Source organism: Callospermophilus lateralis, unplaced genomic scaffold (genome assembly GCF_048772815.1).
Source record: "Callospermophilus lateralis isolate mCalLat2 unplaced genomic scaffold, mCalLat2.hap1 Scaffold_831, whole genome shotgun sequence".
NCBI lineage: Eukaryota > Metazoa > Chordata > Mammalia > Rodentia > Sciuridae > Callospermophilus > Callospermophilus lateralis.
In genome coordinates, this window is record NW_027516379.1 from 266,434 (window position 1) to 292,715 (window position 26,282).

At 32.9% G+C, this 26,282-nt stretch overlaps 1 protein-coding gene across 1 annotated transcript in view; it reads right to left on the reverse strand.

The window, feature by feature from the left end:
- LOC143386198 (roundabout homolog 2-like) overlaps positions 1-26,282 on the reverse strand; it is a 144,572-nt gene that overhangs the window by 79,054 nt on the left and 39,236 nt on the right. Inside the window, 6 exon segments of the mRNA XM_076841450.1 lie at positions 8,569-8,690; positions 11,812-11,978; positions 13,638-13,800; positions 14,245-14,326; positions 18,431-18,636; positions 22,130-22,301. Of these exon segments, the coding sequence (XP_076697565.1) occupies positions 8,569-8,690; positions 11,812-11,978; positions 13,638-13,800; positions 14,245-14,326; positions 18,431-18,636; positions 22,130-22,301 (912 nt within the window).

Consider the following 26,282-nt stretch of genomic DNA (forward strand, 5'->3'; position numbering starts at 1 on the left):
GGTAAACCAATAAGGTTAACAACGGATTTTTCATCACAGATGCTGAAAGCGAGAAGATCCTGGAACAACGTATTTCAAACACTGAAAGACAATGGATGCCAACCAAGAATTTTGTATCCAGCAAAATTAAGCTTCAGGTACGACAACGAAATAAAAATCTTTTATGTTAAACAAAAGTTAAAAGAATTTGCAGCCAGAACACCAGCATTGCAAAGAATCTTGATCAAAATAATACATGAACAAGAAATGAAAAACAATAACCAAAACCAACAGTGCGATATACCTCAGTAAAGACAGAGGGCGGGGGGAAAGCTAATCATGGAGAAACAAAGTAAATTAAAAAAAAAAGATAAATAATCAAACATAGCTGGAAGTACAAATCATATATCAATAGTAACTCTAAACATTAATGGCTTAAACTCTCCAATAAAGCGACATAGGTTGGTAACATGGACTAAAAAAACAAATCCAACAATATGCTGCCTCCAGGAGACACATCTGATTGGAAAAGACATACACAGTCTGAAGGTGAAAGGTTGGGAAAAAATATACCACACACACGGTCCTCGTAAGCAAGCAGGGGTAGCCATCCTCATATCCAATAAAATCGACTTCAAGACTAAGTTAATCAAAAGGGATAAGGAAGAACATTATATACTGTTAAAAGGAACAATTCACCAACAAGACATAACAATTATCAATATTTATGCACCAAATAAGGGTGCTGCGACGTTCATAAAACAAACTCTCCTCAAGTTCAAGAATCAAATAGACCACAACACAATAATTATGGGTGACTTCAACACACTCTCTCACCATTGGACAGATCCTCCAAACAAAAGTTAAATAAAGAAACTACAGAACTCAATATCACAATCAATAACCTAGACTTAACTGACGTATATAGAATATATCAACCATCATCAAGTGGATATACTTTTTTCTCAGTAGAACATGGATCCTTCTCAATAATAGACCATATATTATGCCATAGGGCAACCCTCAGTAAATATAAAGGGTGGAGATAATACCATGCATTTTATCTGATCATAATGGAATGAAACTGGAAATCAATGATAAAAGAAGGAAGGAAAAATCCTACATCACATGGAAAATGAACAATATGTTACTGAATGATCAATGGGTTACAGAAGACATAAAGGAGGAAATCAAAAAATTCTTAGAGATAAATGAAAATACAGACACAACATATCAGAATCTATGGGACACAGTGAAAGCAGTTTTAAGAGGGAAATTCCTCAAAAAAAAAGAACAAAACAACAAGTAAATGAGCTCATACTTCATGTCAAAGCCTTAGAAAAGGAAGAGCAAAACAATAGCAAATGTAGCAGAAGGCAAGAAATAATTAAAATCAGAGCGGAAATCAACGAAATTGAAACAAAAGAAACTATTGAAAAAATTGACAAAACTAAAAGTTGGTTCTTCGAAAAAATAGATAAGATCAACATACCCTTAGCCATGCTAATGAAGAGAAGAAGAGAGAGAACTCAAATTACTAACATACGGGATAAAAAAGGCAATATCACAACAGATGCTACAGAAATACAGAAGACAATTAGAAATTATTTTGAAAACCTATATCCCAATACAATAGAAGATAGTGAAGACATCATCGATAAATTTCTTAAGTCATATGATTTGCCCAGACTGAGTCAGGAGGATACACACAATTTGAACAGACCAATATCAATGGATGACATAGAAGAAGCTATCAAAAGATTACCAACCAAAAAAAGCCCAGGACCGGATGGGTATACAGTGGAGTTTTACAAAACCTTTAAAGAAGCATTAATACCAATACTTTTCAAGTTATTTCAGGAAATAGAAAAAGAGGGAGCTCTTCAAAATTCATTCTATGAGGCCAACATCACCCTGATTCTGAAACCAGACAAGGACACCACAAAGAAAGAAAACTACAGACCAATATCTCTAATGAACCTAGATGCAAAATTCCTCAATAAAATTCTGGTGAATCGGATACAAACACACATCAAAAAAATTGTGCAGCATGATCAAGTAGGATTCATCCCTGGGATGCAAGGATGATTCAATATACAGAAATCAATAAATGCTATTCACCACATCAATAGACTCAAAGATAAGAACCATATGATCATCTTCGATAGACACAGAAAAAGCATTTGACAAAGTACAGCATCCCTTTATGTTCAAAACATTAGAAAAACTAGGGATAACAGGAACTTACCTCAACATTGTAAAAGCTATCTATGCTAAGCCTCAGGCTACCATCATTCTGAATGGAGAAAAATTGAAGGCATTCCCTCTAAAATCTGGAACAAGACAAGGATGCCCTCTATCACCACTTCTATTCAATATAGTTCTCAAAACATTGGCCAGAGCAATTAGACAAATGAAAGAAATTAAAGGCATAAAAATAGGTAAAGAAGAAATTAAATTATCCCTATTTTCAGATGACATGATTCTATACCTAGAAGACCCAAAGGGTCTACAAAGAAACTACTAGAACTAATAAATGAATTCAGCAAAGTGGCAGGATATAAAATCAACACGCATAAATCAAAGGCATTTCTGTATATCAGTGACAAAACTTCTGAAATGGAAATGAGAAAAAACAACCCATTCACAATATCCTCAAAAAAAGTAAAATACTCGGGAATCAACCTAACAAATGAGGTGAAAGATTTATACAATAAAAACTACAGAACCCTAAAGAGAGAAATAGAAGAATATCTTAGAAGATGGAAAAATATACCCTATTCATGGATAGGCAGAACTAACATCATCAAAATGGCAATATTACCAAAAGTTCTCTATAGGTTTAATGCAATGCCAATCAAAATCCCAATGGCATTTCTTGTAAAAAAAAAATAGATAAAGCATCATGAAATTCATATGGAAAAAGTAAAAGACCCCGAATAGCAAAAGCAACTCTAAGCAGAAAGTGTGAATCAGGCGGCATAGCGATACCAGATTTCAAACTATACTACAGAGCAATAGTAACAAAAACAGCATGGTACTGGTTCCAAAACAGGCAGGTGGACCAATTGTACAAAATAGAGGACACAGAGACCAATCCAAAAAGTTAAAACTATTTTATATTTGATAAATGGGCTTAAAGCATGCAATGGATGAAGGATAGCATCTTCAACAAATGGTGCTAAGAAAACTGGAAATCCATATGCAACAAAATGAAACTGAATCCCCTTCTCTCGCCATGCACAAAAGTTAACTCAAAATGGATCAAGGAGCTTGATATCAAATAAGAGATTCTGCGTCTGATAGAAGAAAAAGTTGGCTCCGATTTACATATTGTCGGGTTTTTGCTCCAAATTCCTTAATAGGACAGCCATAGCGCAAGAGTTAATAACAAGAATCAACAAATGGGATTTACTTAAACTAAAAAGTTTTTTCTCAGCAAGAGAAACAATAAGAGAGGTAAATAGGGAGCCTACATCATGGGAACAAATCTTTACTCCTCACACTTCAGATAGAGCCCTAATATACAGAGTATACAAAGAACTCAAAAAATTAAACAATAAGATATCAAATAACCCAATCAACAAATGGGCCAAGAACCTGAAAAGACACTTCTCAGAGGAGAACATATAATCAATCAACAAGTACATGAAAAAATGCTCACCATCTCTAGCAGTCAGAGAAATGCAAATCAAAACCACACTAAGATACCATCTCACTCCAGTAAGATTGGCAGCCATTAGGAAGTCAAACAACAATAAGTGCTGGCGAGGATGTGGGGAAAAGGGTACACTTATACATTGCTGGTGGGACTGCAAATTGGTGCGGCCAATTTGGAAAGCAGTATGTAGATTCCTGGGAAAGCTGGGAATGGAATCACATTTGACCCAGCTATTCCCCTTCTCGGACTATTCCCCAAAGACCTTAAAAGAGTGTATTATAGGGACACAGTTACATCGATGTTCATAGCAGCACAAATCACAATAGCTAGACTGTGGAACCAACCCAGATGCCCTTCAATAGATGAATGAATAAAAAACAATGTGGCATTTATACACAATGGAGTATTACTCTGCACTAAAAAATAACAAAATCATGGAATTTGAAGGGAAATGGATGGTATTAGAGCAGATTATGCTAAGTGAAGCTAGCCGATCCCTAAAAAACAAATGCCAAATGTCTTCTTTGATATAATGAGAGCAACTAAGAACAGAGCAGGGAGAAAGAGCAGTAGGAAAAGTTTAACATTAAACAGAGACAAGAGGTGGGAGGGAAAGGGAGAGAAAAGGCAAATTACATGGAAATTGAAGGAGACCCTCATTGTTATACAAAATTACATATAAGAGGTTGTGAGGGGAATGGGGAAAAAAAACAAGGAGAGAAATGAATTATAGTAGATGGGGTAGAGAGAGAAGATGGGAGGGGAGGGGAGGGGGGATAGTAGAGGATAGGAAAGGTAGCAGAATACAACAATCACTAATAGGGCATTATGTAAAAATGTGGATGTGTAACCGATGTGATTCTGCAATCTGTATTTGGGGTAAAAATGGGAGTTCATAACCCACTTGAATCTAACGTATGAAATATGAGATGTCAAGAGCTTTGTAATGTTTTGAACAACCAATAAGAAAAAAGGAAAAAGAAAGGAGGCTAACTCATAGTGGGGTAGGGTAAAGAAGCATGGGAGGAATAGATAAATTCTAGTTAGGGCAGAGGGGTGGGAGGGAAAGGGAGGTGGTAGGGGAATTAGCAAAGATGGTGAAATGTGATAGGCATCATTATCCAAAGTACATGTATGGAGACACGGATTGTGGTGAATATACTCTATATACAAACAGAGATATGGAAAATTATGCTGTATACATGTAATAAGAATTGTAATGCATTCTGCTTTCATTTATTTTTAAAAAATCAATGAAAAAGAACCCCCCTCAAAATTTACAGAGGACATGTTTTCCATTAAGAATGGTGGAAAATCTGCTATGAAAAACACATGGTTTCCTGGCTTGGGTGGTTTTGTATCCAGTCAAAACTACTGAAAGATAGAATCATGGCAGTTTGTACCACTGGAATTATTGGAGAATTACATTACTTCCATGGGATTGGAATAATAGAAAGTGTTATGTGCAGAACATAAAATAGGCCAATACAAAATTATATCAAAATGGAATTAGGAGTGCTACAATACGAAACAGTCACTATAAACTTAGTCATATTTTTATTAAAATATAATCCAATTTTGTACGAATAAGTTAGAAAATTTGAACAATAATGAGGTTTCATTTAAGAAGAAACAAAATGTGTTACCCAGGATCATATATCAAAATTTCATTACTAAAAGTCATTCTTTTCTATTAAATATTTATATATAGCTTCTCTTTATAGTAAAAAAAAGAAATAAGAATGCATATGTAAAGTCAGGTAATTTGGGGCTGGAGTGTAGGTCAGTAGTAGAGTGCTTATATAGCATGCTCGGGGTTCTGGGTTCAATCCCCAAAATTACACACCTTAAAAAAAAGTTAAAAATCTGCAAATCCAGGGACTTCTAGTCTTATCTTTACTTATAAATAAACAGGGGAGATTAGGGATACTATTCAACCTGTCTGCATTGTTTTTCTTTTATGGAGTATATAATTGGACTAAACATTTTATTTTTTTTATTCTAATTTGCTACATATGACAGTAGAATGCATTGCAGTGGATATTACACATGTAGAGCATAGTTTTTCATCTCTCTGGTTGTATACAAAGTACATTCACACCATTCGTGTCTTCATACCTGCACCTAGGGTAATGATGTCTACCTCATTCCACCATCTTTTGTATCCCCATGCCCCCTCCCTTCCCTGCCACTCCTTTTTCCTATCTAGAGTTCCTCTAATCCTCCCATGGAACCAAAGGGACACAGCCACATCAATGTTTATAGCAGCACAATTCACAATAGCTGAACTTGGAATCCTAGATGGCCTTCAATAGATGAATGGATAAAGAAAATGTCACACACTCACACACACACACACACACACTGGAATATTACTGAGCAATAAAAGGGAATTAAAATCATGGCATTTGCAGGTAAATGGATGAAGTTGGAGAATATAATGCTAAGTGAAGTTACCCAATCCCCCAAAAACAAATGCTGAATGTTTTCTCTGAATAAGGAGGCTGATTCATAGTGGGGTTGGGAGGAGGAGCATGGACTAAACATTCTTAACTGTTATTTTCATTTTTTACTTTTGTTACACAATAATGCCTCCATATTTCTCAGTATGGATGGGAAAGAATAACAATGTCTTTTTTGGTGCCTATGATAGAATTAATCACTTCCTTTTCATTTAAATGTGTGCATAAATATCCTTATTGCAATCATTCATGTGTATCAGCAACTAGAATCACATCTTCTGTGGTGCTATTCTCCATCTAGAACATAATTCATTCACAAAAAAAATGCTTGTTGAACTGGATTTGTTCAATGGAATTATCATGAGGAAGACATCAGTATGTTTCTCTTTATTGTGTCTTATATTCCAAACATAACTACTCACAACTGACCAAAAATAACTAGTTTTGCATTCTCCTCTCTTAAGGGAGTTGGTAGGAATAGTGATAGAGTTCTTTCTCTGAAGTAACTTAGATTCTAAGAGCAGTAAACACATTATTTAAACTTTTTGTCTTCCTTCTACTTACATAATATCAAACAACAGCAATAGAAACACAAGTACTGTCTAAATAAACAATATTGTAATTAAAGTGAAAACTCTTAACCATGCCCTCAAATGTTCATTACTTTAACAAATTCTGTCACATCCTCAGAGTGTTCCAAATAGCCGTACTTTTCTGTCATTCCAATATGTATATTTTAATGGATTTTTTTGGATTTATAATAGAGAGGGATTTGGACATAAATGAGAAGTTGGTGCTAACTATAGTAGGCACAGAGAATAGGATCTGACTCCTCTCAAAACACAGTCGCACACATACAATAAGCACACACAGTAGCAATATTCTCAAATACAATTGATATTTCTATTTTCATCCTATTTGTTGATTTCACTGCAGCAGTTGCCATCTGATAAAAACATTTGCCATTTGAAATAAGTGTGTATTCTGACACATATAATAACGCATGACACTTGAACTTTCTTAACATTCATTAAAATATCAAATTATTACCTAAATCTCACTAATTTTTTGACCACACATGCCAAATGATTAAAATTGTGTAAATGTTTTGTGCTGTTGTATCACATTCACTAAAAGACTATAAAGATGGTTTATTTAAATTCAGAAGATAACTTCATCAAAATTAAAATCTTTTGTGTTTCAAATGACACCCTAAAGAATGTAAAAAACAACTCACAGGCTGGAAATATTTGCAAGTCATGTATAAGATAAGTGACATATCTGGAATAAATCTTTAAGAAGAAGACAAACAATTCAACTAGAAATTTACAAAGAATTTGAATAGACATTTCTCTAAATAGGTATACAAATGCCAACAAGCACATGAAAAGAAGAACATCATTAGTCTAGAAAGAAATGCAAGTCAAAATCACAGTGATAAACTACTATACACCCACTAGAACAGCCATAACCAAAAAAGAGAAAGAATAATAAGTGTTAACAAGGATGAAAGAAAAGTTGGAATAGATTTGGAGGAAATTGGAATGTTAAAACATTGCTGTTTCAAATACACAATGATATCATCATTTTGAAGACATTTTGCTACTTCATCAAAAAATTAAGTGGGGGAGTTTCCGTATTATTCAAAAATTCTTAGATGTATACCAAGAACAATTAAATGAATGTCCACACCAAGATTTGCATACAAATGTTCGAGGTGCCATTATTTATAATAGCCAAAATTCCAAACAACCCAAAGGCCCATCACTAGATAAATGGATAAAGAAAATATGATATACAATGTAGTATTATTTGGAATCACTATCCTGGTAAAGAAGGGAATGAAATCCCACAATAGAATAGTACATTTTAAGGAACAAAGTACTGACACATACTTCACAATGGATGAACATTAAATACATCATGGTGAATTAAAGAAGCCACACAATAAAGACATATATTATATGAATCCATACCCAAGAAAGTCTAGAATAGGCATATCTAAATATAGAGAGAAAATTCCTAGTTGCACAGGGCTAAGATATATAGTACAGAGAATGCCTATAGTGGGCACAAAGTTTCATTTCAAAATGTGTTCTAAAATTAGATTTTGATGATAATTTCAAACCTCTATAAATATACTAAAAATATTTAGTTGTGCACTTTGATGTGTTACTTATACCTTTTTAATAAAACTGTTAAAAATTTAGAAGATAGAAAAGGTCATGTTTATATTATAATATATTTTTATTCTACTTCTCCACTTACACATTTATTCATTCAATATTTTTGTGGATTTTACTTGGATATTAAAAGGTGAGCATTTTAATTATTTGTTTTGAGTTTGGTTATTTGCATTTTCCTATTATTTCTGGTTTCCTTAAAGTATTACAAAACATTTCATATAGGCTTTTTCACTATATATAAAGCTGTCCATAAAGCCTCATATAGTTTTCAACAACTTACTGTCCATGTGACCTGAACAGTAGTGGGAGTCAGTACAACTGGAGTGTGAAGGCGAACAAGGACGTCTCCTAGTTCCTTCTGTACTTGTCTGTGGTCCATTCCTTGTGCTGGTGGGCTGATATCTGCAGTTAGAGGAAATAAAAACTCCTGATTTTCAGAAATTCATAATAAAATTCCAATTCACCTAATACAAGTCAAATTATCCTTCTAGAACTAATTATAGGGGGAAAATTACAAACCTTTCATGACAAAGAGCATTTAAGCATGTGTGTGTGTGTGTGTGTGTGTTGTGTGTGTGTGTGTGTGTTTTGTGTGTGTGTGTACTTCACAAGGTAGGACATAAGTTGAAGGATATTAATCTTCATTACAATGGTTTAATGAAAGACCATTTAAAGTCCCTCATCTCCATTCAAACACAGACACAATATTGTGGAAGATCACTAGAATGATCCTTTAGAAAGAATGAAGTACATACTCGGAGACTTTTCTAGAAGGATTGGCTTTATGTAGATTTTAGAGCATTGAAGAATTTTCCCCAGTGGTCAATTAATACATGTCTCAACACGGAAGGTTAGAAATTTGTTGAATCCCTTGTTTCAGGTTGTGTTTTTCTACCCCTTGAACTATTTAAGTCTGGGAGTATGGAAAGGAAAATTTGGGAGACTGGGACAAGGAACTATGTCATTAAAGGTAACTAGAGTAGGGGAGAGAGGGGACAGAGCTCCTCAAATTCACAGTCACTGAAAAATTTAGAATACTGACAAAATATTCCAAAATAATAAATTTTGGCCAGAACTCCAATATCTGAAAAGAGGAAATGCAGCTGCTTTTGGTGATTAAGAAAGGAGGAAAAGAAAGAATGGTGACATTTTGAATAAGACATGCGTAACTGTACATTGTTGTCTCCTTATTCACCATCCACCTATTTACGGCCCTATACAATGGTATATATTCTGTGTCCATTAAGACAAAATGGTACCTTATAGACATTTAATTGATATCAAACACTGAATTTCACACTCTTCAAGTTGTCTTTAACTGGTACACTTCAAAGTTTAGTTGAATTCAAACTACTTTATTTAAGGAAGAAGGTCCAATTTAAAATGATTTATTTTCTTCATCTTTTTTTCTCCTGTTTTCTCAGGCCACCACACCACATTTTTGCAGAAATATCTTTTAAGTGTATATCTTAGCTATAATTTAAATTGAGTGCACTAATTTAAATTGCCACATGAATACTTGGAAACTATACTTGGGTGATTTTTCCCCCTCATTTTCCTTCTTTGTTTCATCCTTAACAAAACTGCAAAGTACACTCTTATTGAAATTGAGGGAGGGGGGAGTCCCTTTATATGAACAATGTTAATCTTTGCCTACATAAATACACTCAACTGTGATGTTGATGGTGTAAGCATTTAGTAGCCTTAATGAAATAAACAATTTCTGTGTTCTGTGATATTTAAAATCTTTGTAAAATAAGAGCTCTTTGAAAGTTAGCGGTTGCAAAATGCAAAGCTACTGAAAGTGAGGTATCAAAAATGATCCTGACATTCAGACCCACAACATGAGTTTTCCTATTAAATATATGTTAAAAGAACATAAGTCTTTTGCTCTGGATAGTCTCTCAACTGAAACAGGTCAGATCAAAAACAACTTTTCATTAATCTTTCTTGATCTTTTCACTGAGAGTTATTTTATGAGTCAAGATTTAGTGACTGGCATAGTTATTGAATGATCTGGACAATCTGCCAGACTCAATCACATGCAAGTCGTCCACATTCTGTTATCTCCTTACCTCACACTGCAGTTGTACACACACAAAAAAAAACTATTGCAATCCACACAGGTGTAAATGATCTAGGTACTAGGATTTCCTGAATTAAAATTATACATCTTTTCCATTTTGCATCCAATAATTTAATTTACTCATTAAATTCAGACACCCTATAAAGCAATTGGATCTAGGTAAGATAAAATATAACTAGTTACAGGTGTTCAGATTCTTTGTTGTGCTTTTTATTTTTCCTGAGACAGGTTTTTTACATACAGGCCCTTTATCATCAAGGAAAATTAATCACATTACTGCTTAGAGAACAATAGCAGAGTGGCATTCCCTCCTCTCTTGACTGTCATCATGTCAGCAACATTAGTCACGTGGTGACTTTATCTCACTTGATTCCTTTAAGGCACCTTCTCTGTTATAATGGCATGCTAGTTACTATCACTGAACTACATGGTAATTATAATAATATTTTATGGCTGTATAGTGCTTTTCATAGCACAAAATACTACTTTGAATTATATCTTGTTCAAAGCCTTTTACAAATAAGAAATAATTAACCCTTTCTTATAACTCTGTGGGGAGCTGTTTGCAGCAAATAATAAAGGCACTACTTCTATTGTATTAATTCCCTTTACCTACTAGTAGAAAAGGAAACTGTAATCTAGCATCCTGCATTCCATCTGAGATTCCAGTGACTTTTTAGTTGGAAGAGTCAGGTTACAAAAGATGAGATGAGGACATCTCCATTTTGAAATCACATTTTGATATTCTAGGAGTTTTTATACTAGTCAAAAGAATGACAAGCCTCAGAAAGAAAACTTGATTTACTGTTTTCTGTACTAAATCACTTTTTGAAACATTGGATTGAATAAAATACATCATAACTGTGGTCATTAAACTTTAGCACCAGCATCCCCTGGAGGGTATATTAAGATACACACTGGCTGACCCCAGTGTTTTTGACTTGGAGCCTGAAAATCTGTGTTTCGAACTATCTCAGAGGATCCAGATGCTGCATTCTCAGGACAGTCACTGTACTATAAAAATAGAATTTCTGAAGTAATTTGGATACCCTTATCTGAGCATCTATCCATTAAAATATCACTTTTTTTGGCTAGTGTATAATTTCTTCCAAAGAAGGAGAAATTTTATTTTTATTTATTTTATCTTTTTTTCCCTCTTGTAAATATACTAAAGTCCTAGCTTAGTGGATTTACTTTTAACATGTAAATGTATCCGATTTAATTTTTCACTGCAAAGATCCTAACAGCTCCAGAGAAAGGAAACATTTTAGCAAGTTGAACTGCTGACTTCTTTCTTCTTCACTAGCTAAAGTCCAGTAAATCATTTTACAAAGCAGTGTACATACATGTACTTTTCCTCATGCAATCTCTTTGTTCTCAAATGTCAGTCTGATGCTTCTCTCTAGAACCAGTCATGTTTACAGCTATTGAAATTACCTTGAGTGTGCACAGGGTCTGACATAGGGCTTGGGTCACTGAGACCTTGAGGGTTGATCGCTCTGACCATGAACAAGTAGATTGTATTGGGTCGCAATTCTCTCACAGTATAAAGGGTGGTCTTTACATGGTTTGCCACTGTCTGCCAGCTATTGCTCACTGATTGCCTGAAATGTGAACAGAAATTTCACTTAAAGAACAGTCATACAGTTATTGGAAATGGAGTTGGGTAGCAATGACAAAGGTTAATGGCTGAAAATTAAACACACACACACACACAGAACACTTGAAGTGTTCAGTCCAATAAATGAAACATTTGGATGAATTCAGTTTATTCAACAACAAAGCCGAGCCCACCTAACGGAAGTGCCATGCACAACAAAATTAAACTCAGCCCAGGAGATGTGACAGCCCTTTGCTAATGCACAGCAGCCCACTAAATGAATACCTGTAAATGGAACAGAGGTCAAGATCACAATATCAAGTTTATACAATAAGTATGAGATATATATATATATATATATATATATATATATATATATATATATATATATATATACACCTTGAAAAGAATTAACCTGCAGAAAGAATAAGTGGACTATAGAGTAAATTATGCCAATATATTTTCCTGTTACAAGGTGTGTTTTCTTTTGCATCAATTCCACATGCAATATTAAAATAGAGCCTTCTAAAACTACATATCTGTAAAAGAAGAAAGAAAGCATATAATGAATATTTTCCCTTGGTTACATTTTTTAAAAAAATTGTACATTACACAGAATTGTGATTTGGCATCTCAGACTGGTGAAATATCTCTGAATGTGTGTGTGTGTGTGTGTGTGTGTGTGTGTGTGTGTGTGTAGACAGACCTTTTAGAGCCAGATGGATGACATTTTAAAATACTTTGTCTATAGTCAAATGCTACTTTTGCTTACAATGAAGAGAAAATGGTATTAGGGAGGTTTCATTTTAGATGTCTTTAAGCATCAAACTATCAAACTGTAGAAAAATAGTATTTTGAAATTTGAAAACTATGTACCTTTTATTATCTTAAATATGGATTCTAAAAGCTCAAAATGAAAGTGATCATTTGTCCCATTATTGACAAAGGACAAAGGCTATCCTTCAAAATGTATGATGTTACGATGTGAAATTAAACATGAAAATAAATTAAGTATATTTTCCCATTTGCATCAGTATGTCATTAAATTCCCATAAAGTAATTTTATAATAATATTTGCTAATTTATCATTCATAGCTGTAAGTTGATAGGATTTCAAAAACTACATGAAAACATCTTTTCCTTTCTGCACTAAAACCACATGGAATCAGTTTCTCGATTTAGATTTACATTTTCTTGCAGACATATTTAATAGATTTATTCAAATATATAGCATAAAAACATTGGAATTAAGTTCTATCCTAATTATTAGGCATAAATATTCCAAAGTCTCATGCTTCAATAAATATTGCATAACATAAAAATGTGTCTGTCCCTAATTAAAGTATTGTCTTCCCAGTTCTAATGCCCAAATTCTCATTTTAAATACATACACTTGTCAGGAAAAATAAATGAGCTAAGTGATTGTGTCATGACTACATTTCTATAGATATAGACATAGATGATGCATATTTAATTCTACAATTAAGTTATAAATTAAAACATAAAGTCTGTTCTTGAATAAATACTGATATAAAAGATAAATTCTTCAAATGCATCCATTGAACCCATTCTTATCATAACACAGCCAGATAGCTCAGGTGAGGCTTTAGTACTTAAGAGCTAAATTAAAAACACAACTAAGAAAAAAGAAATCATGCCATACCTGAAAGCTTCAATGATATATGCACTTGCTGGAAGAGTTCCAGGGGTACCTGGTTGCCAGGACAAGGTAACACTATTCTTAGTAACATCAGTGACCTGTGGTTTTGATGGTGGTCCTGGCAGGTCATTTAAATCATAATTTTTACTGATTGTTGCTCCAGATTCTATAGAAGACAGACAGAATAAACTTTGTTCCTGATCAGTCATGTTGACATTGATGCTTACAAGAAAAAAACAGTCTACTAAAGAAGTTGGCTTAGATGGTGAACAATTCATCTTCATTAATCAGTAGCATCTATGTAAGTGAATATCTGCTTTCCATACACATTAGTAAATGCAAACTCTACTTTCACACATGATCACTAGAATTGCCTGCACTTAAGAGGATGTAAAATAACAAAGTTTTCAAGAACCAATGTACTAAATTTCACAAATGTAATGCTGAGTGTGAACTGGTAGAGGGCTTAAAAAGTGGTACTGAATGTACAGACTTAGATTTACATTCAATCAATTAAAACTTTGATCGTCCACTACCTTGTTATTTAATAAGAAACCATCATTATGAGGCTCAAGATTTCTGCTGCTAAGATGGTTCACAAAGAGCTCACCTGTCAGATCCAGTACTGCACTCCAGGAAGTCTCCCCACTTGAACTTGTAGCCACACAAGTGTAAGTGCCAGTGTCAGAAATCTAGCATGCATGGAAGGAGAGAATTCAACTGTAATCAGTGTGCAGAATAATTACTCAATATCAACCAGGTAATATTTGATTTTTTTAAAGATACCATTTGCCCATCTAAATAATGCATTAATTTTATATATATGAAATATTAAAATAAATTCATACAATGTTATTCATAGCATTGATTTGAAAGTTTGCAAAATTATATTTCTACAATTAAATGTATAGGATAAATTCTATTTGTCTTTTTTTCTTTTTTGATAATACTAATCTCTTAATTCTATTTTATAATGGAGCCTGAGTTAAATATAGACAACTCAGGACAGAATTCATTCATAATATCATAAGGCTACACACCATCAGAAATAAAAAGCTGTCTTTTCTGTTTTTTTTTTTTTTTCTGTTTTAAATAAACTATTTTCTCTGGAATAAATTAGCAATGAGATAATAGGAGGCCATACTTTCTTTCTTTTTAAAAACATGAAAAAAAAAGAAGAAAAATATTTTTTAAGAAGAATTTTTTTTTTCTTTTAAGGAGTTCAGTATTCACTTCTATGTAAATTGTAGCAGTGCAGAATCCAGTAAAAGAAAGTTGTGTCATACGTAAATCAACAAATACTGACTATGGAGTTAGTGTTGAAAGGGATCATAAAAATAATCTAACAAAATTTAAACATTTTTAAAAACTGACATTTCATTGAGGACTGAAAATGTTTTCATTACTCGTTGAAGAACAGCCAAGGACACTTAAAAAGAGGTCTCTTTTACAAATCTAAGCCAAAAGATTCTCTCATTATAATTTGAAAAAAGCCCCAAGGTCAATAAAAGATGTAATTCAAAAGTCCTCACTGTGGTTGAGACTTGTGGGCTTCCATGGTAAACAACACTCACTTAGGTTGGGTTTAGGAGTACAGGAGAAGTGAGACTGGGAAGAGAGGCTCATGAAAAAAAGAGAATAAAGCAAGGCAGAAGACATAGATTAAAACTGTGATGAACATGAACTTAATTGTTGGTGAAATGTGGGAGTTCATAGAATATTGCATCTGTCAGGTTCAAAATGTAAGTGTATTGATGATTCTAGCTTTCAGAATGGATTCTCAGGTATATCATTAGTGCATGGATGTTACTGCCATTTCACTGTTTTAATTGATTGCAAATGTCATTATGTATTTTAACTTAAGTTTCAAATTGCTCTTGCACGTCATTCTTTGCCATATTATCTCTGTACAATTGTCTTCTATTACACAGAGGGATGATGGGAATAGCCATTGTAGAATGAGCCATTCTTTCAAATGTGGCTGTGTTCACATTATAGTCATTAGAATTCTTTGCATTTAAGAAGCATCACTCACAAACTAAATATAATAAGCCAGGGTTGGATTTTAATGGGATGTTCATTTGAATATGGACTGTGAAAGAGTAAAAAAATTTGCATTTTATTATAGCTGTTGAACTAAAACATAGCACTTGTTATTCTGTGCAAATGCTAAAAGAAGAGTATGTAGGTGATGCTTTTTAACTGTAGCTCCTTGTCATTGTGTGGAGATACAACCTGACAATAGCTGTGGTAGCTAGGTTTTAATGAGTACTGGAATATTCTACGTCTCAAAAGATACAGATTCAGTTACCAATTAGCTGGACTATGAGAACACTGTATTCATCATGTTATTTTTTTCTCTTGCTTTACATACTGAAAAGGAAATAGTGAGACACAAAAGAACATGACCTATAGAAAACCTTTCTTGATTATGCAAGTGAAACACTGAAAAGCCCATTTGAATCCTCCTGGAAAGAGACTCATTTTACAGAAAAAGAATGATGTGCTTACTTTGGTGTTTATCAAATGCCTGAATATCATTGATACATCTCACTATTTTATCACCATAATCATCAGCACTTTACTCTCTTTTATTGTTTTAATTTTAAATAATAACTTTTCTGGACAAGAATGCTTCACTTCTCTTCCAACCTTATCCATTCATCTCACCAACTGCTTTAAGAGGTGTATATTCTAGCTCACTCCATCCTACTTTTCTCCTTGTGCAGTTGGCTACAGATAAGCCCCTTAGAGACTATTGAGTTTGACATCATCAAGCACGCACCTTTAATTGCTTCTTTCAAACACTCCTAGGAATCTTGACTCTGAGAATACCCTTTAATTCAACAATACAGTGAAAATGCATTAACCTCCATTGCCCTAGGCTGCCTTGCTCCCAGAGAGAGAGGTTATAGTGTTTACCCAAGGAGAGCTGGCATTAATTTTTTAATAACTTCCATTTTGTTCAAAGAAAGTTAATAACTAATTTACAATCAATGAAAAGACACATTAAAAAGAGTCTGTATTAATTTATTTTCCTTTAAGTGAACTTGGCAGTAGTTTTGTTACTTAAGAGCAATAATTAATGCCTATGTCTCAAAATCATATATGTGTGTGGTGTGTGTGTGTGTGTTAATATATACACACATACACACACAATTAAAAATGTAAGCATGTATTTGCTACAAAAATAGGATCATTCTTCTATTTGGCGTGTGTGTGTGTGTGTGTGTGTGTGTGTGTGTGTGTGTGTTTGTGTGTGTGTGTGTGTGTGTGTGTGTGTGTGTGTTAGTTACAGTGATAAATAACCAGATAAACATTTAAGTGTAGATAACATTTCCCACCATACAGGAAGAATCCTTTTCATTTGAAAACATTTATAGTAGAACATTTTTTACTTTCCTCCTTAGCTTCTGAATGTGAAAATTGAGCAATATGGTTTTGCTTGTTTGTTTGTTTTTTCTTTGTCTTTCATTCTCAATTTCTACCTAGATACCAGTTTCTACTAACTGTTCTTCCACTGAACTGTTTTCATTCCATTTTTCCTCATGCATTATATTATACCCAGTATCTTAATTCTGGCTCTCAAACCCAGTGGTATGAATATATCCTCCAGCTTTAGTGTAATGCTTGCAACATGGGGTAAGTAGGGGTAGAGTAACTATTCTTGGTTGAATGAGTTGAATATACTGGCAGAGAACAGATATCGCTCATGGTGACATTCACCTGGATTTTACAATTTCCATATTCCACCTGAGTATATTGAAAACCATTGGTTTCAAGGTTTTAAGATACCTTGTTTGTGACTTTCGTACATAGGATTGCAATGCCTATTTTGGTAGGAGATGATCTTGCTTGTTGACATAGAGGAAGGAGACAGGCATATTGAGAAAGTCCACATAGCAATATACTAAAGCAAGTAAACTGAGGTTGTTAATCCAGTAGACCCAAATAACTCTAGTCTACCAGCAGTCATGATGATTGGAAGCAAATCTATCCTGTCAATCTTCATATGAGCCCTCATCTCCTCTAACTGGCACCTCTGATTATGCCTCTGAAACAGGTGGCCCTATTAAGTCATGGTCATGCTTCTAACTCACATAAGCTATGAGATATTAATAATTGTTTTACTGCCAATACTGTTACATTGTAATAGATAGTTAAAAAATATCCAGAAGCACACATATTATTTTGAGTTGCTCCTGAAGAGGTACCAAATTGTTAAATTTCCAGGAATGGTCTTTCTCTGTTGCATACATTTCAGTTAAAAGATCACCAACAATTTGTTTTCATCCTGGGGTTTAAATGAAAAAAACCACAGCAACATCCCCTAAAACCTATGGGTTTTCTCTAACTAGCCAAACCTGCCTTTCTTGCATTCAGTCTCATCCCTTTATTTTTTCTACACAATTTTTTGACCAAGCCAACTTATCTACATCTTGCTATGATATACCTTTCATCAGTGATAGTAAAATCAGAAGCATTTGTCACTTTTTCAAAGGATTTTATATATTATACTACTATCCTTACATCATTAAACTATGATTTATAGTTTCAATAATTACATACATAGCAGATGTGATACAAGAGTAAAAAGATTCTAGGTCTGTTTTGAATTTATGAGTGACATAAGGAAAAGACCCTTGCTCTAATTTCAACTAAGAATTTTTACAGTAAGAAGTAACATGCACAGAAGGCATGCTAAGATGTAAGATTTTAAGTTCACCACAAAATATTTCCCTATAACAGTTCTTATGTTAAGACAAGGACTCAAATGCAAACCAAATATTGCTTACCCGTAAATTCTTAATTTGCAGTGTTCCTTTCTCTTGTATAGGTGCTCTTGAAATTCTACCCAGAAAAGTAAATCCCTCCTTTAACCAGCTAATGACTGGAAGAGGATCACCAGTGGCTTTACATTTTAGTAATGCTATACCATCGACTGCTAGTGTTTGGTTTACTGGGCCTTGTAAAATTATGGGCGGAGGTCTATCTGTCAGAACTGATGAATAAAGACATATTTAGTATATTTTAACTCCTATGCATTCAATAGTCTTAAAGTACTGATATCGGAAGTAAGGAGAAAACCCCAAAGCCAAACATATTACTTATAACTTACTTTGTGTATTTATTCAATACCCATCATATATATCATATATGAACATATAACATCCAATACATAAGATATATATTTAAAAATCCTCCCAGAAAATAAAAAAGAATAGTGGACTTAAATTATTGTTTAGCAACTGTGATGAAAAAAAAAATGGTTTCTTTTCTCTAAAAAGTTATTTTTTATTACCAGGTAAATAATTAGAAAAGTAATTTTGCTTGAGGTTCTCAATTCCTTTGTCTATCCATGTTTGTAAACACCAATTTTCATGACTCTGTCTCCATCTGTATGCATCATATTTATACTAGTGTTCACAGATTTGGGGAAGAAATCATTAAAATTACCAGGCCTCTACGAACCACCCATGACACAACCAATCAATTTTAATTTAAATTAGAACTTAGGATAATAGGTCCCCACAAGTCAAGACACTGTAGACCCCAATGAACCTGAATTTATTATATTGATAATAAAAAAACTATAATAAACCATAGAACCATTACTTGATCATACATCAAAATTAGAACTACTTATTTCACTGATTTTTTGATCACTTTCTTCATTTTAGAAACAAATGAAGAAGCTTAAGAGAATGTGGGAGCCCAATATTACAATAATTCTGAGACATCTGGCAATAATTTGGCAAATAGAAATTTAAGCTAATGGTTTTACATAAATCGTTTATGAGCCAAAACTAGATCAATGGATTTTTTTAATATGGCGAGAAAAATAGGTCTTCAGAGTCTAACTTATTTATCAAATTTTAAATGTTACATCTTTGCTTCAAATTAAGTTCTTCGTAAGAATTCCAGTAATTTCTTATAACCTGCTTTTATTGTCATATCTCTGAAATCATTAGATGTAGCCAAAGGTCATCTAATTATTCCCCTCTGCCTTTTTTTTTCTTTATGAGTGGTTCATTGTCTTTTGAATGACTTCGATCAATAAGTGAATTGAAAATCTCCTGGCCAGAGGAATTCTCACTTTCAAGGATGTTATGGGTGAAAGATGACCACAAGGTTTCCATGACATTAAGGTCAAAGTTTAAATGAACATTTAGGGTTTCCAGTGATCTGTGAACAACTCCATGGTCTTCTCTAACTATGCATTATAAATCCTTAATAAACCATGCATGTAAGATTATGATTTGACATTTATAGTCAGCATAAGACAGAAATGCATTTCAGCTCCTAGTCCTTTTAGATTCTATTCATTCCACCCATAGAGTTTTCTTTACAAGTTTTTTTTTTTTTAACTTTTTGAAATAAAGGCAAAGGAAAAAAGTGAATAACTATGAGAAGATCTTTTAGAGGTCTATTTTGAAACTTAAGTATTTGGAAACATCTTACCTCAATCCATAATCTGTACAACTGTAACTCGACATGACATATTTCATCACTATTAGCAATAGTATGTGAATACTATATGAATGTTTAAATTAAATATATGCTCAGTAATTGAGTTTAATGTCAAAGATATAACAAAAACATTGGTACAGATGGAATAATCTGAATATGATATATATTTTTCAATTTACAATTTCAATTGACTCAAAATTTCCCTAGATCTTATCAAAGAGTACACCTAAAATGAAAATGATGACTTACATATGATTAAATCACTAACTATTCTGAAAAACCTAAAGTATGACTAGAAGATGAAGTCATCAGCCAAGGACACAATTTCATATTTAGAGATAGTTATTCATAATAACTTTGACTTTTTGATTGCTTAAGTAAAAATCAATGTAGGAATTAATGTTCGAAACAGTTGTAATGAAATGTTCAGAGCCATCTCAGTCAACTGAAAATTTAAACTCCATCGTGACCTTTTTAATTTTGACCTAGAATAGATATTCTAGCTGTGAGATATCATCAACTAACATAAGTTTTCAATTCATTGTATCAAAAATAATTCTCAATATCTACCTGTCTCATGAACCCTATCATTTGAAACCACTACCTCTTCTAATTCACTTATTTTGTTTTCTACATATATGTCTGCTTTTTCATAGCAAATTATTCATTTAAGCTCGGTCTCTCTCAAGTAAAATGCTTCAAGTAGCTAGATTATAGTAGATATTTTAAGCATTATGTTTGAAATATAGCAATTTAGAGTAAATCTTAGGTTTAGACCCAGATATCTTGTTTTCCAATTTAAATACCTATAAATTTTTACTGATAGAATATATGAGTACTTTTAAAATATTCATAATTATCTTTCACTCTTTTTAAATAAACAAAGAGGTAGAAACCATCAAAGAGGCTTTAAGGAAGCACTGCCTATTTAAAGAAGGATTTCTTATCACTGTTACCCTTGAACCTGACTTCTTCTTTCAGCTCCAGTCCATAAATCTCCAGAGCATTAGCAGGTGCAGACATTAATGACTCAATGTCTTCACAGCCAGTGTTTGTCTGTCTTATTTATTCCCATTACTGACATGGTGCTGAATCAGGCCATACCATGGACAGATATTAAAAAATACTGCCTTTCTATTAATTTTAAATGACCTTTTAATCTACACGTAAATTCAAATTCTATGAAATCACATTGAAATTTAACCAGCAGAGAATTAGAGAAACCACAGATGAAAAGTCTTATATCTCATTAACCAGAATGCGAAGGGAAAACAAACACAAAAAGCTCACCAATATAAGACAGCAATAGAAAGTTTTAATTTAAGGCATGGAAGAATAGGGAATACATTCATGCTCAGAGGCTCAAAAATTAGCTACAACTTCCTAACTGTCAATTGTGATGAACCTTGGGGAAAGATCAGAACATTTTCAACTTTCACTCTGAATGTAAGTGTCTCAGTTAAGATTCAAAGTATATACATGCAAGTAAAAAATAATAATTTTAGCATTCATCAGTGCTTCCAAAAGTACTTAATTAATTTAACTTAGTGAATGTATAATTAAAGGCAGAGGAATGTCATAATGTGATTAGATAACTAAAAAACTAATTCTCTGTTTCACTGATAATATTAAAGATGATATCTCTTATTCTGCAATAAAATATAAAATTATTAACATCTTTGAGAAGCAGTCATGTCAACATAAGACTAACTAAAAGTATTCAGATTATACTTGTAAACACAATAATTTTGATGTCATTTCTTTAAAATTACTTTAAATTTAAAATTAAAATTTCCTCCAAATCAATGTTTTTAAGATTAAAATGGGCTGCCTTTAATGGCATTAAAGGAAATACTGGCAGGTAAATTAAAAACTGTTAAAATGTGTTACTTTACCTAGATTTAAATTTAGAGGATAAACATTGATCTAAGCCATTTAACAAGTAGAAAAAACCCACATCTAATGTGTATCTTGAAATAAAAAATCATATTTTTTATGAGACGAATCTAAAAACAATATCGCACCATCAGTAACCTCCAGTTGAGCTTTTGCTAAAATGCTTCCTGCCACAGTCAAGGCCTGGCAGATGTAGTAACCCGCTTCTGAGCGCTGAATGGTGGTAATGGTGAGGTCTCCAGTTGGTGACACTGAACATCTACTGTTGGGCTGCTGGGGTTGGTTTGGGAAAAGTAGGTTCTGTAGAAGCAAACACAATGTTATCAATATTTTTTTTTACCATTTACAAGGAAAATCGCATTAACAACAAATATTATAGTTATGAAAAATATGATTGGTAAAAAGATGTATAGATTTAAACAAAAAAGTTTCAAAATAATTATAGGTCGGGTAGTGGGAAAACTAACTGGGAAAGTTTCCAATCATGGTGTATGCTCTATGACCTCAATATACTTCAGTTAAAGGAATGATCACCTGCATTTTTAAAGAGCTGGATCTGTCTTTAATTTTTAAGTTTTGATTGGTATATAATGCTTGTACATTTTAATGGGCTACAGTATAAAAATTCAGCACATATGTACAGCATGTAATGATAAAATCAGGGTAACATTAAGGTTTCTTGATCTCAGCCATTTACTCTCTCTAAAACAAGTTTTCCTCATCTATAAAATGGGCAGATTAATGCTCATATGATTTAACTTCTACACAAGGTAAGAATCAAGAGAGTAACAATAAATGTGTAGGTCTTTTCTAAACTTACAAGAAACAAAGAATGTAAAATATAATTCCAATTGTCACTGATAATTTTGAATATTTTAGGACAACAAATTAAATTCTAACATTTTTCAAAATGTGTGTGTCTTTGACTGACAGACAAAGCTGAGTGTATTGCTATAATGCACTGCAAACCATGACAACTTCCCAAAGAGCTATTGACAAATCCTAATCTAAGCATGATAAAATCAATGGCTGAAAATTAAAGGATGTAGAATAATTATGGAAGTTAGAATGTTCAACCAAACAATTTTGAAGTATTATTTTTAAAAAACACTTTACTATATATCACAAAAAAGCCTATCATATATCTCATATAACCTAATCATAAATGTTGAAAGTTTTTATATGAGTGCAGTAACATCAATTTAGATGACCTATGTCACTTTACTGTTGTTAAATTAAGAAAAACATTTGGATATAATAAATCATATTGAGGTATGTTTCCAAGTTGGATTATAAATAAGAACATATCAATTTTTATGTTCTATTTACTTACAAAAAAGAACATTATAACCCTCGGGGATCTGTTTCTCAATATAGTAATTAATTTTCCAGGTTTGTAATTAAACATTTTCAATAAGTTGCAATCAGGAGGTAATAACATTCAATTAAAGGCACAAGACACATTTTCACCTTAAAATGTTTTTACCCTTGAAGTACTACCAATGGAAGAGGATAAAATAAGGTATTAACACTTTTCAATTACGCTAAATGACTTTAATCCTGCAAATGATGTCCTACTTTAATTAGAAGCTCTTCTCTTTATTGCAACATGATGGATGTCCACTTTATTAGATTCAAGTGTGACACTATTAGCCCACTTTACATAAACATTACCATGTTATTAAACTCCTAAAAGAAGAGATGTTTGCTAGCCTGACATGGATATGATTTCAAAAAAACTGTTTCCCTCTCCTAAAATTTGTATTACTATCTAAGTCTAGATATTTTCATGCATATGAAACATAATTTGAGAACAAGTTAAATCTCACGTGGAATCCAAATATATTACAGAAATAAACCATCCAAAAGAGAAGGGTCTAAATTTAAAGGCACTTGAAAATGATACAATAACTCAAAATGTGCACTTTCTTACAATTAGCCATTAGAATACCAATTTACATAGCACCAATCTATCAGATGGGCTAATTCTCTCTGGGATCTTTTCCTCTAGGATGTAATATAAGTCCACCTTCTAAATGATCCATTTACATGGAAAATGGCATTTGATTGAGATTAACCCATCATCTTTATTTCCTGCTTGTATGACATGGCCAAAGGAAAATGGATTATAAGCAAAACCAAGGCACTCGACAGAGCTCTGCTTGCCTTGAAGTGTCTGAGAATCCTATTAGTACTAATTGGCATTATCAGCACATATTGGGGAATATGGACCATTAAGTCCAAGCACTTCACTCTTTCTACTGATGGATAGTCATAGATCACCATAGAAATTGGATACTACAAACAGTAAGACCAATTTATTTTTCCTAATATCCTAATTCATGATTTGAAAATTTACAGTTTGCTCAAGCACTTCTCTTTACTCTCTCTCCCTCTGATATGATAATAAACAAGCCAAAGAAGCTAAGTAGAAATTTTGTGGCATCCTTAGCTATAGTATATATGGATTTACATGCTACATTGTCAAATAGGAAAAGGAATACTTCAATGCTTTTGATAACTATTTTCATAACCATTAAAAACAATGTTTGATACCATATGTGAATTAGACTACAGGAAAAAAAAACATTTTTTATCTACCTTGGAGCTATTTAGAGGGATATTATGTACACATGAAATAATCTTACAAAAATAAATCATATATATATATATATATATATATATATATATATATATATATATCAGAAAACATTATGAGATTTCACTCAAAACATGACTTAAAGTGTGAATTTGCAATAATCAAATTGCTTCTCATCATTATGTTTGCTATCAGTGACAAAATAGCAATTTGTGTTATCTTCATAACATGTAAATTCCTTTTACATTTACAATTATTTATGAAATCTTCATAACTCATGGGAGGTAAGATGTATAACCCAAAATTTCAGATTAGTATAAAAACTAGCTTTAGTAAAGTTGAAAAACACTTACAAATACTGTGCAACAAAAAAAGGAGGAAAATGGCTTTAAGGCCTCTCCTTTAAAGGTTGTGAGTGTGTATGCATGTGTGTGTTTAACTATCATATCTTTTTTTTCATACTTACTGGAATTTTGGGGATAAATTCATGTGAAATAAACTGAAAAGAATAGTCAAGAAAATCTATGAAGAGAAATACATTTTATAGCTGTTAAATGATAAAAAAAATTGGGAATTGAAGTCTGATAATTCTGATAATGGGATAAGGCAGTGGGCATGACTCTCTTTTCTTCATTGCCTTTACATCCCTGACTCAGAGGGGAAGTAACAAGGAGTGTTGAGAAAGTAAGAATGACCAGGTGTCAATTCAGAGTTTATAACTGCTAGTTTGGGGGTGGTTCAGGAATGCAGAGGAACCCCTACAAATTAGAAAGCATGGCTGAGCAGGACTTCCTAGAGGCTCTCCAGAAGGACAGACATATATGAGTTCTAATCAATAGGTTCTCTTAATGTAGCTAAAACCATTCCCTATTGCTGGCCAAGTTTTCAGATTTCCTATGACTTATAATAATATTTTCAATTAATCCCTGAGAAATTTTTTCAGAACCTGGACTAGTATCAGAATGTGCTGGGGAAGAGTACCACAAGAACTACATTTCTTGTCTGGAGGATTTTAGAGAATCTAGCACAAAATAATTCAGGATCTCTCAGGAATGCACAAATTTTTATGCAAAGATCACAATCTCTGATCTAATTTTAGCTGAAAGTTCCATTCATTGCCTCAGAAGGTATAGGCTAAACACTCTCTGAATTTGGACCAAGTGCTAAATTATAAAAGTAATGTATCCAGTTGGCTTTGGGAGAGACATTGAGAGGCCATCATGTCCAGAAAGAGCAAAGCAAAGATAAGGTAGGTATTGGCTCTTTGTGTAATATATTATTTCTGTTTTACCCTGCTGTGAAGAAATCCAGAAGGGAAAATGAAAGAAAAGATTTCGTCAACTCTTAAGTGGAAACAGGCTTAAATTAATAATTTTTAAAAGTCATTTATATTTTCTATCTAGGAGTGGAGGGATATTGGATCTATGCCAATAAATGCTAGAAATATTTTTTGATCATCTTCCATGAGCGAGGAACTATTCTCAGCTCTTTGTATGTACCAACTCACTTACACAGACTAATCCTTTGCAAGAAAGCAAAATCACCTTAACCTGCAGAGATTTAAATATCTACAGAGGTTTGGTTGGATTTTTATAATAAGTTTGCTACACTCTGTTTCTTGCAAAATGCAGGATTTTCAAAGATTACCAATAGCAAATAAAAAGTGCTAGAACATCTGTCTT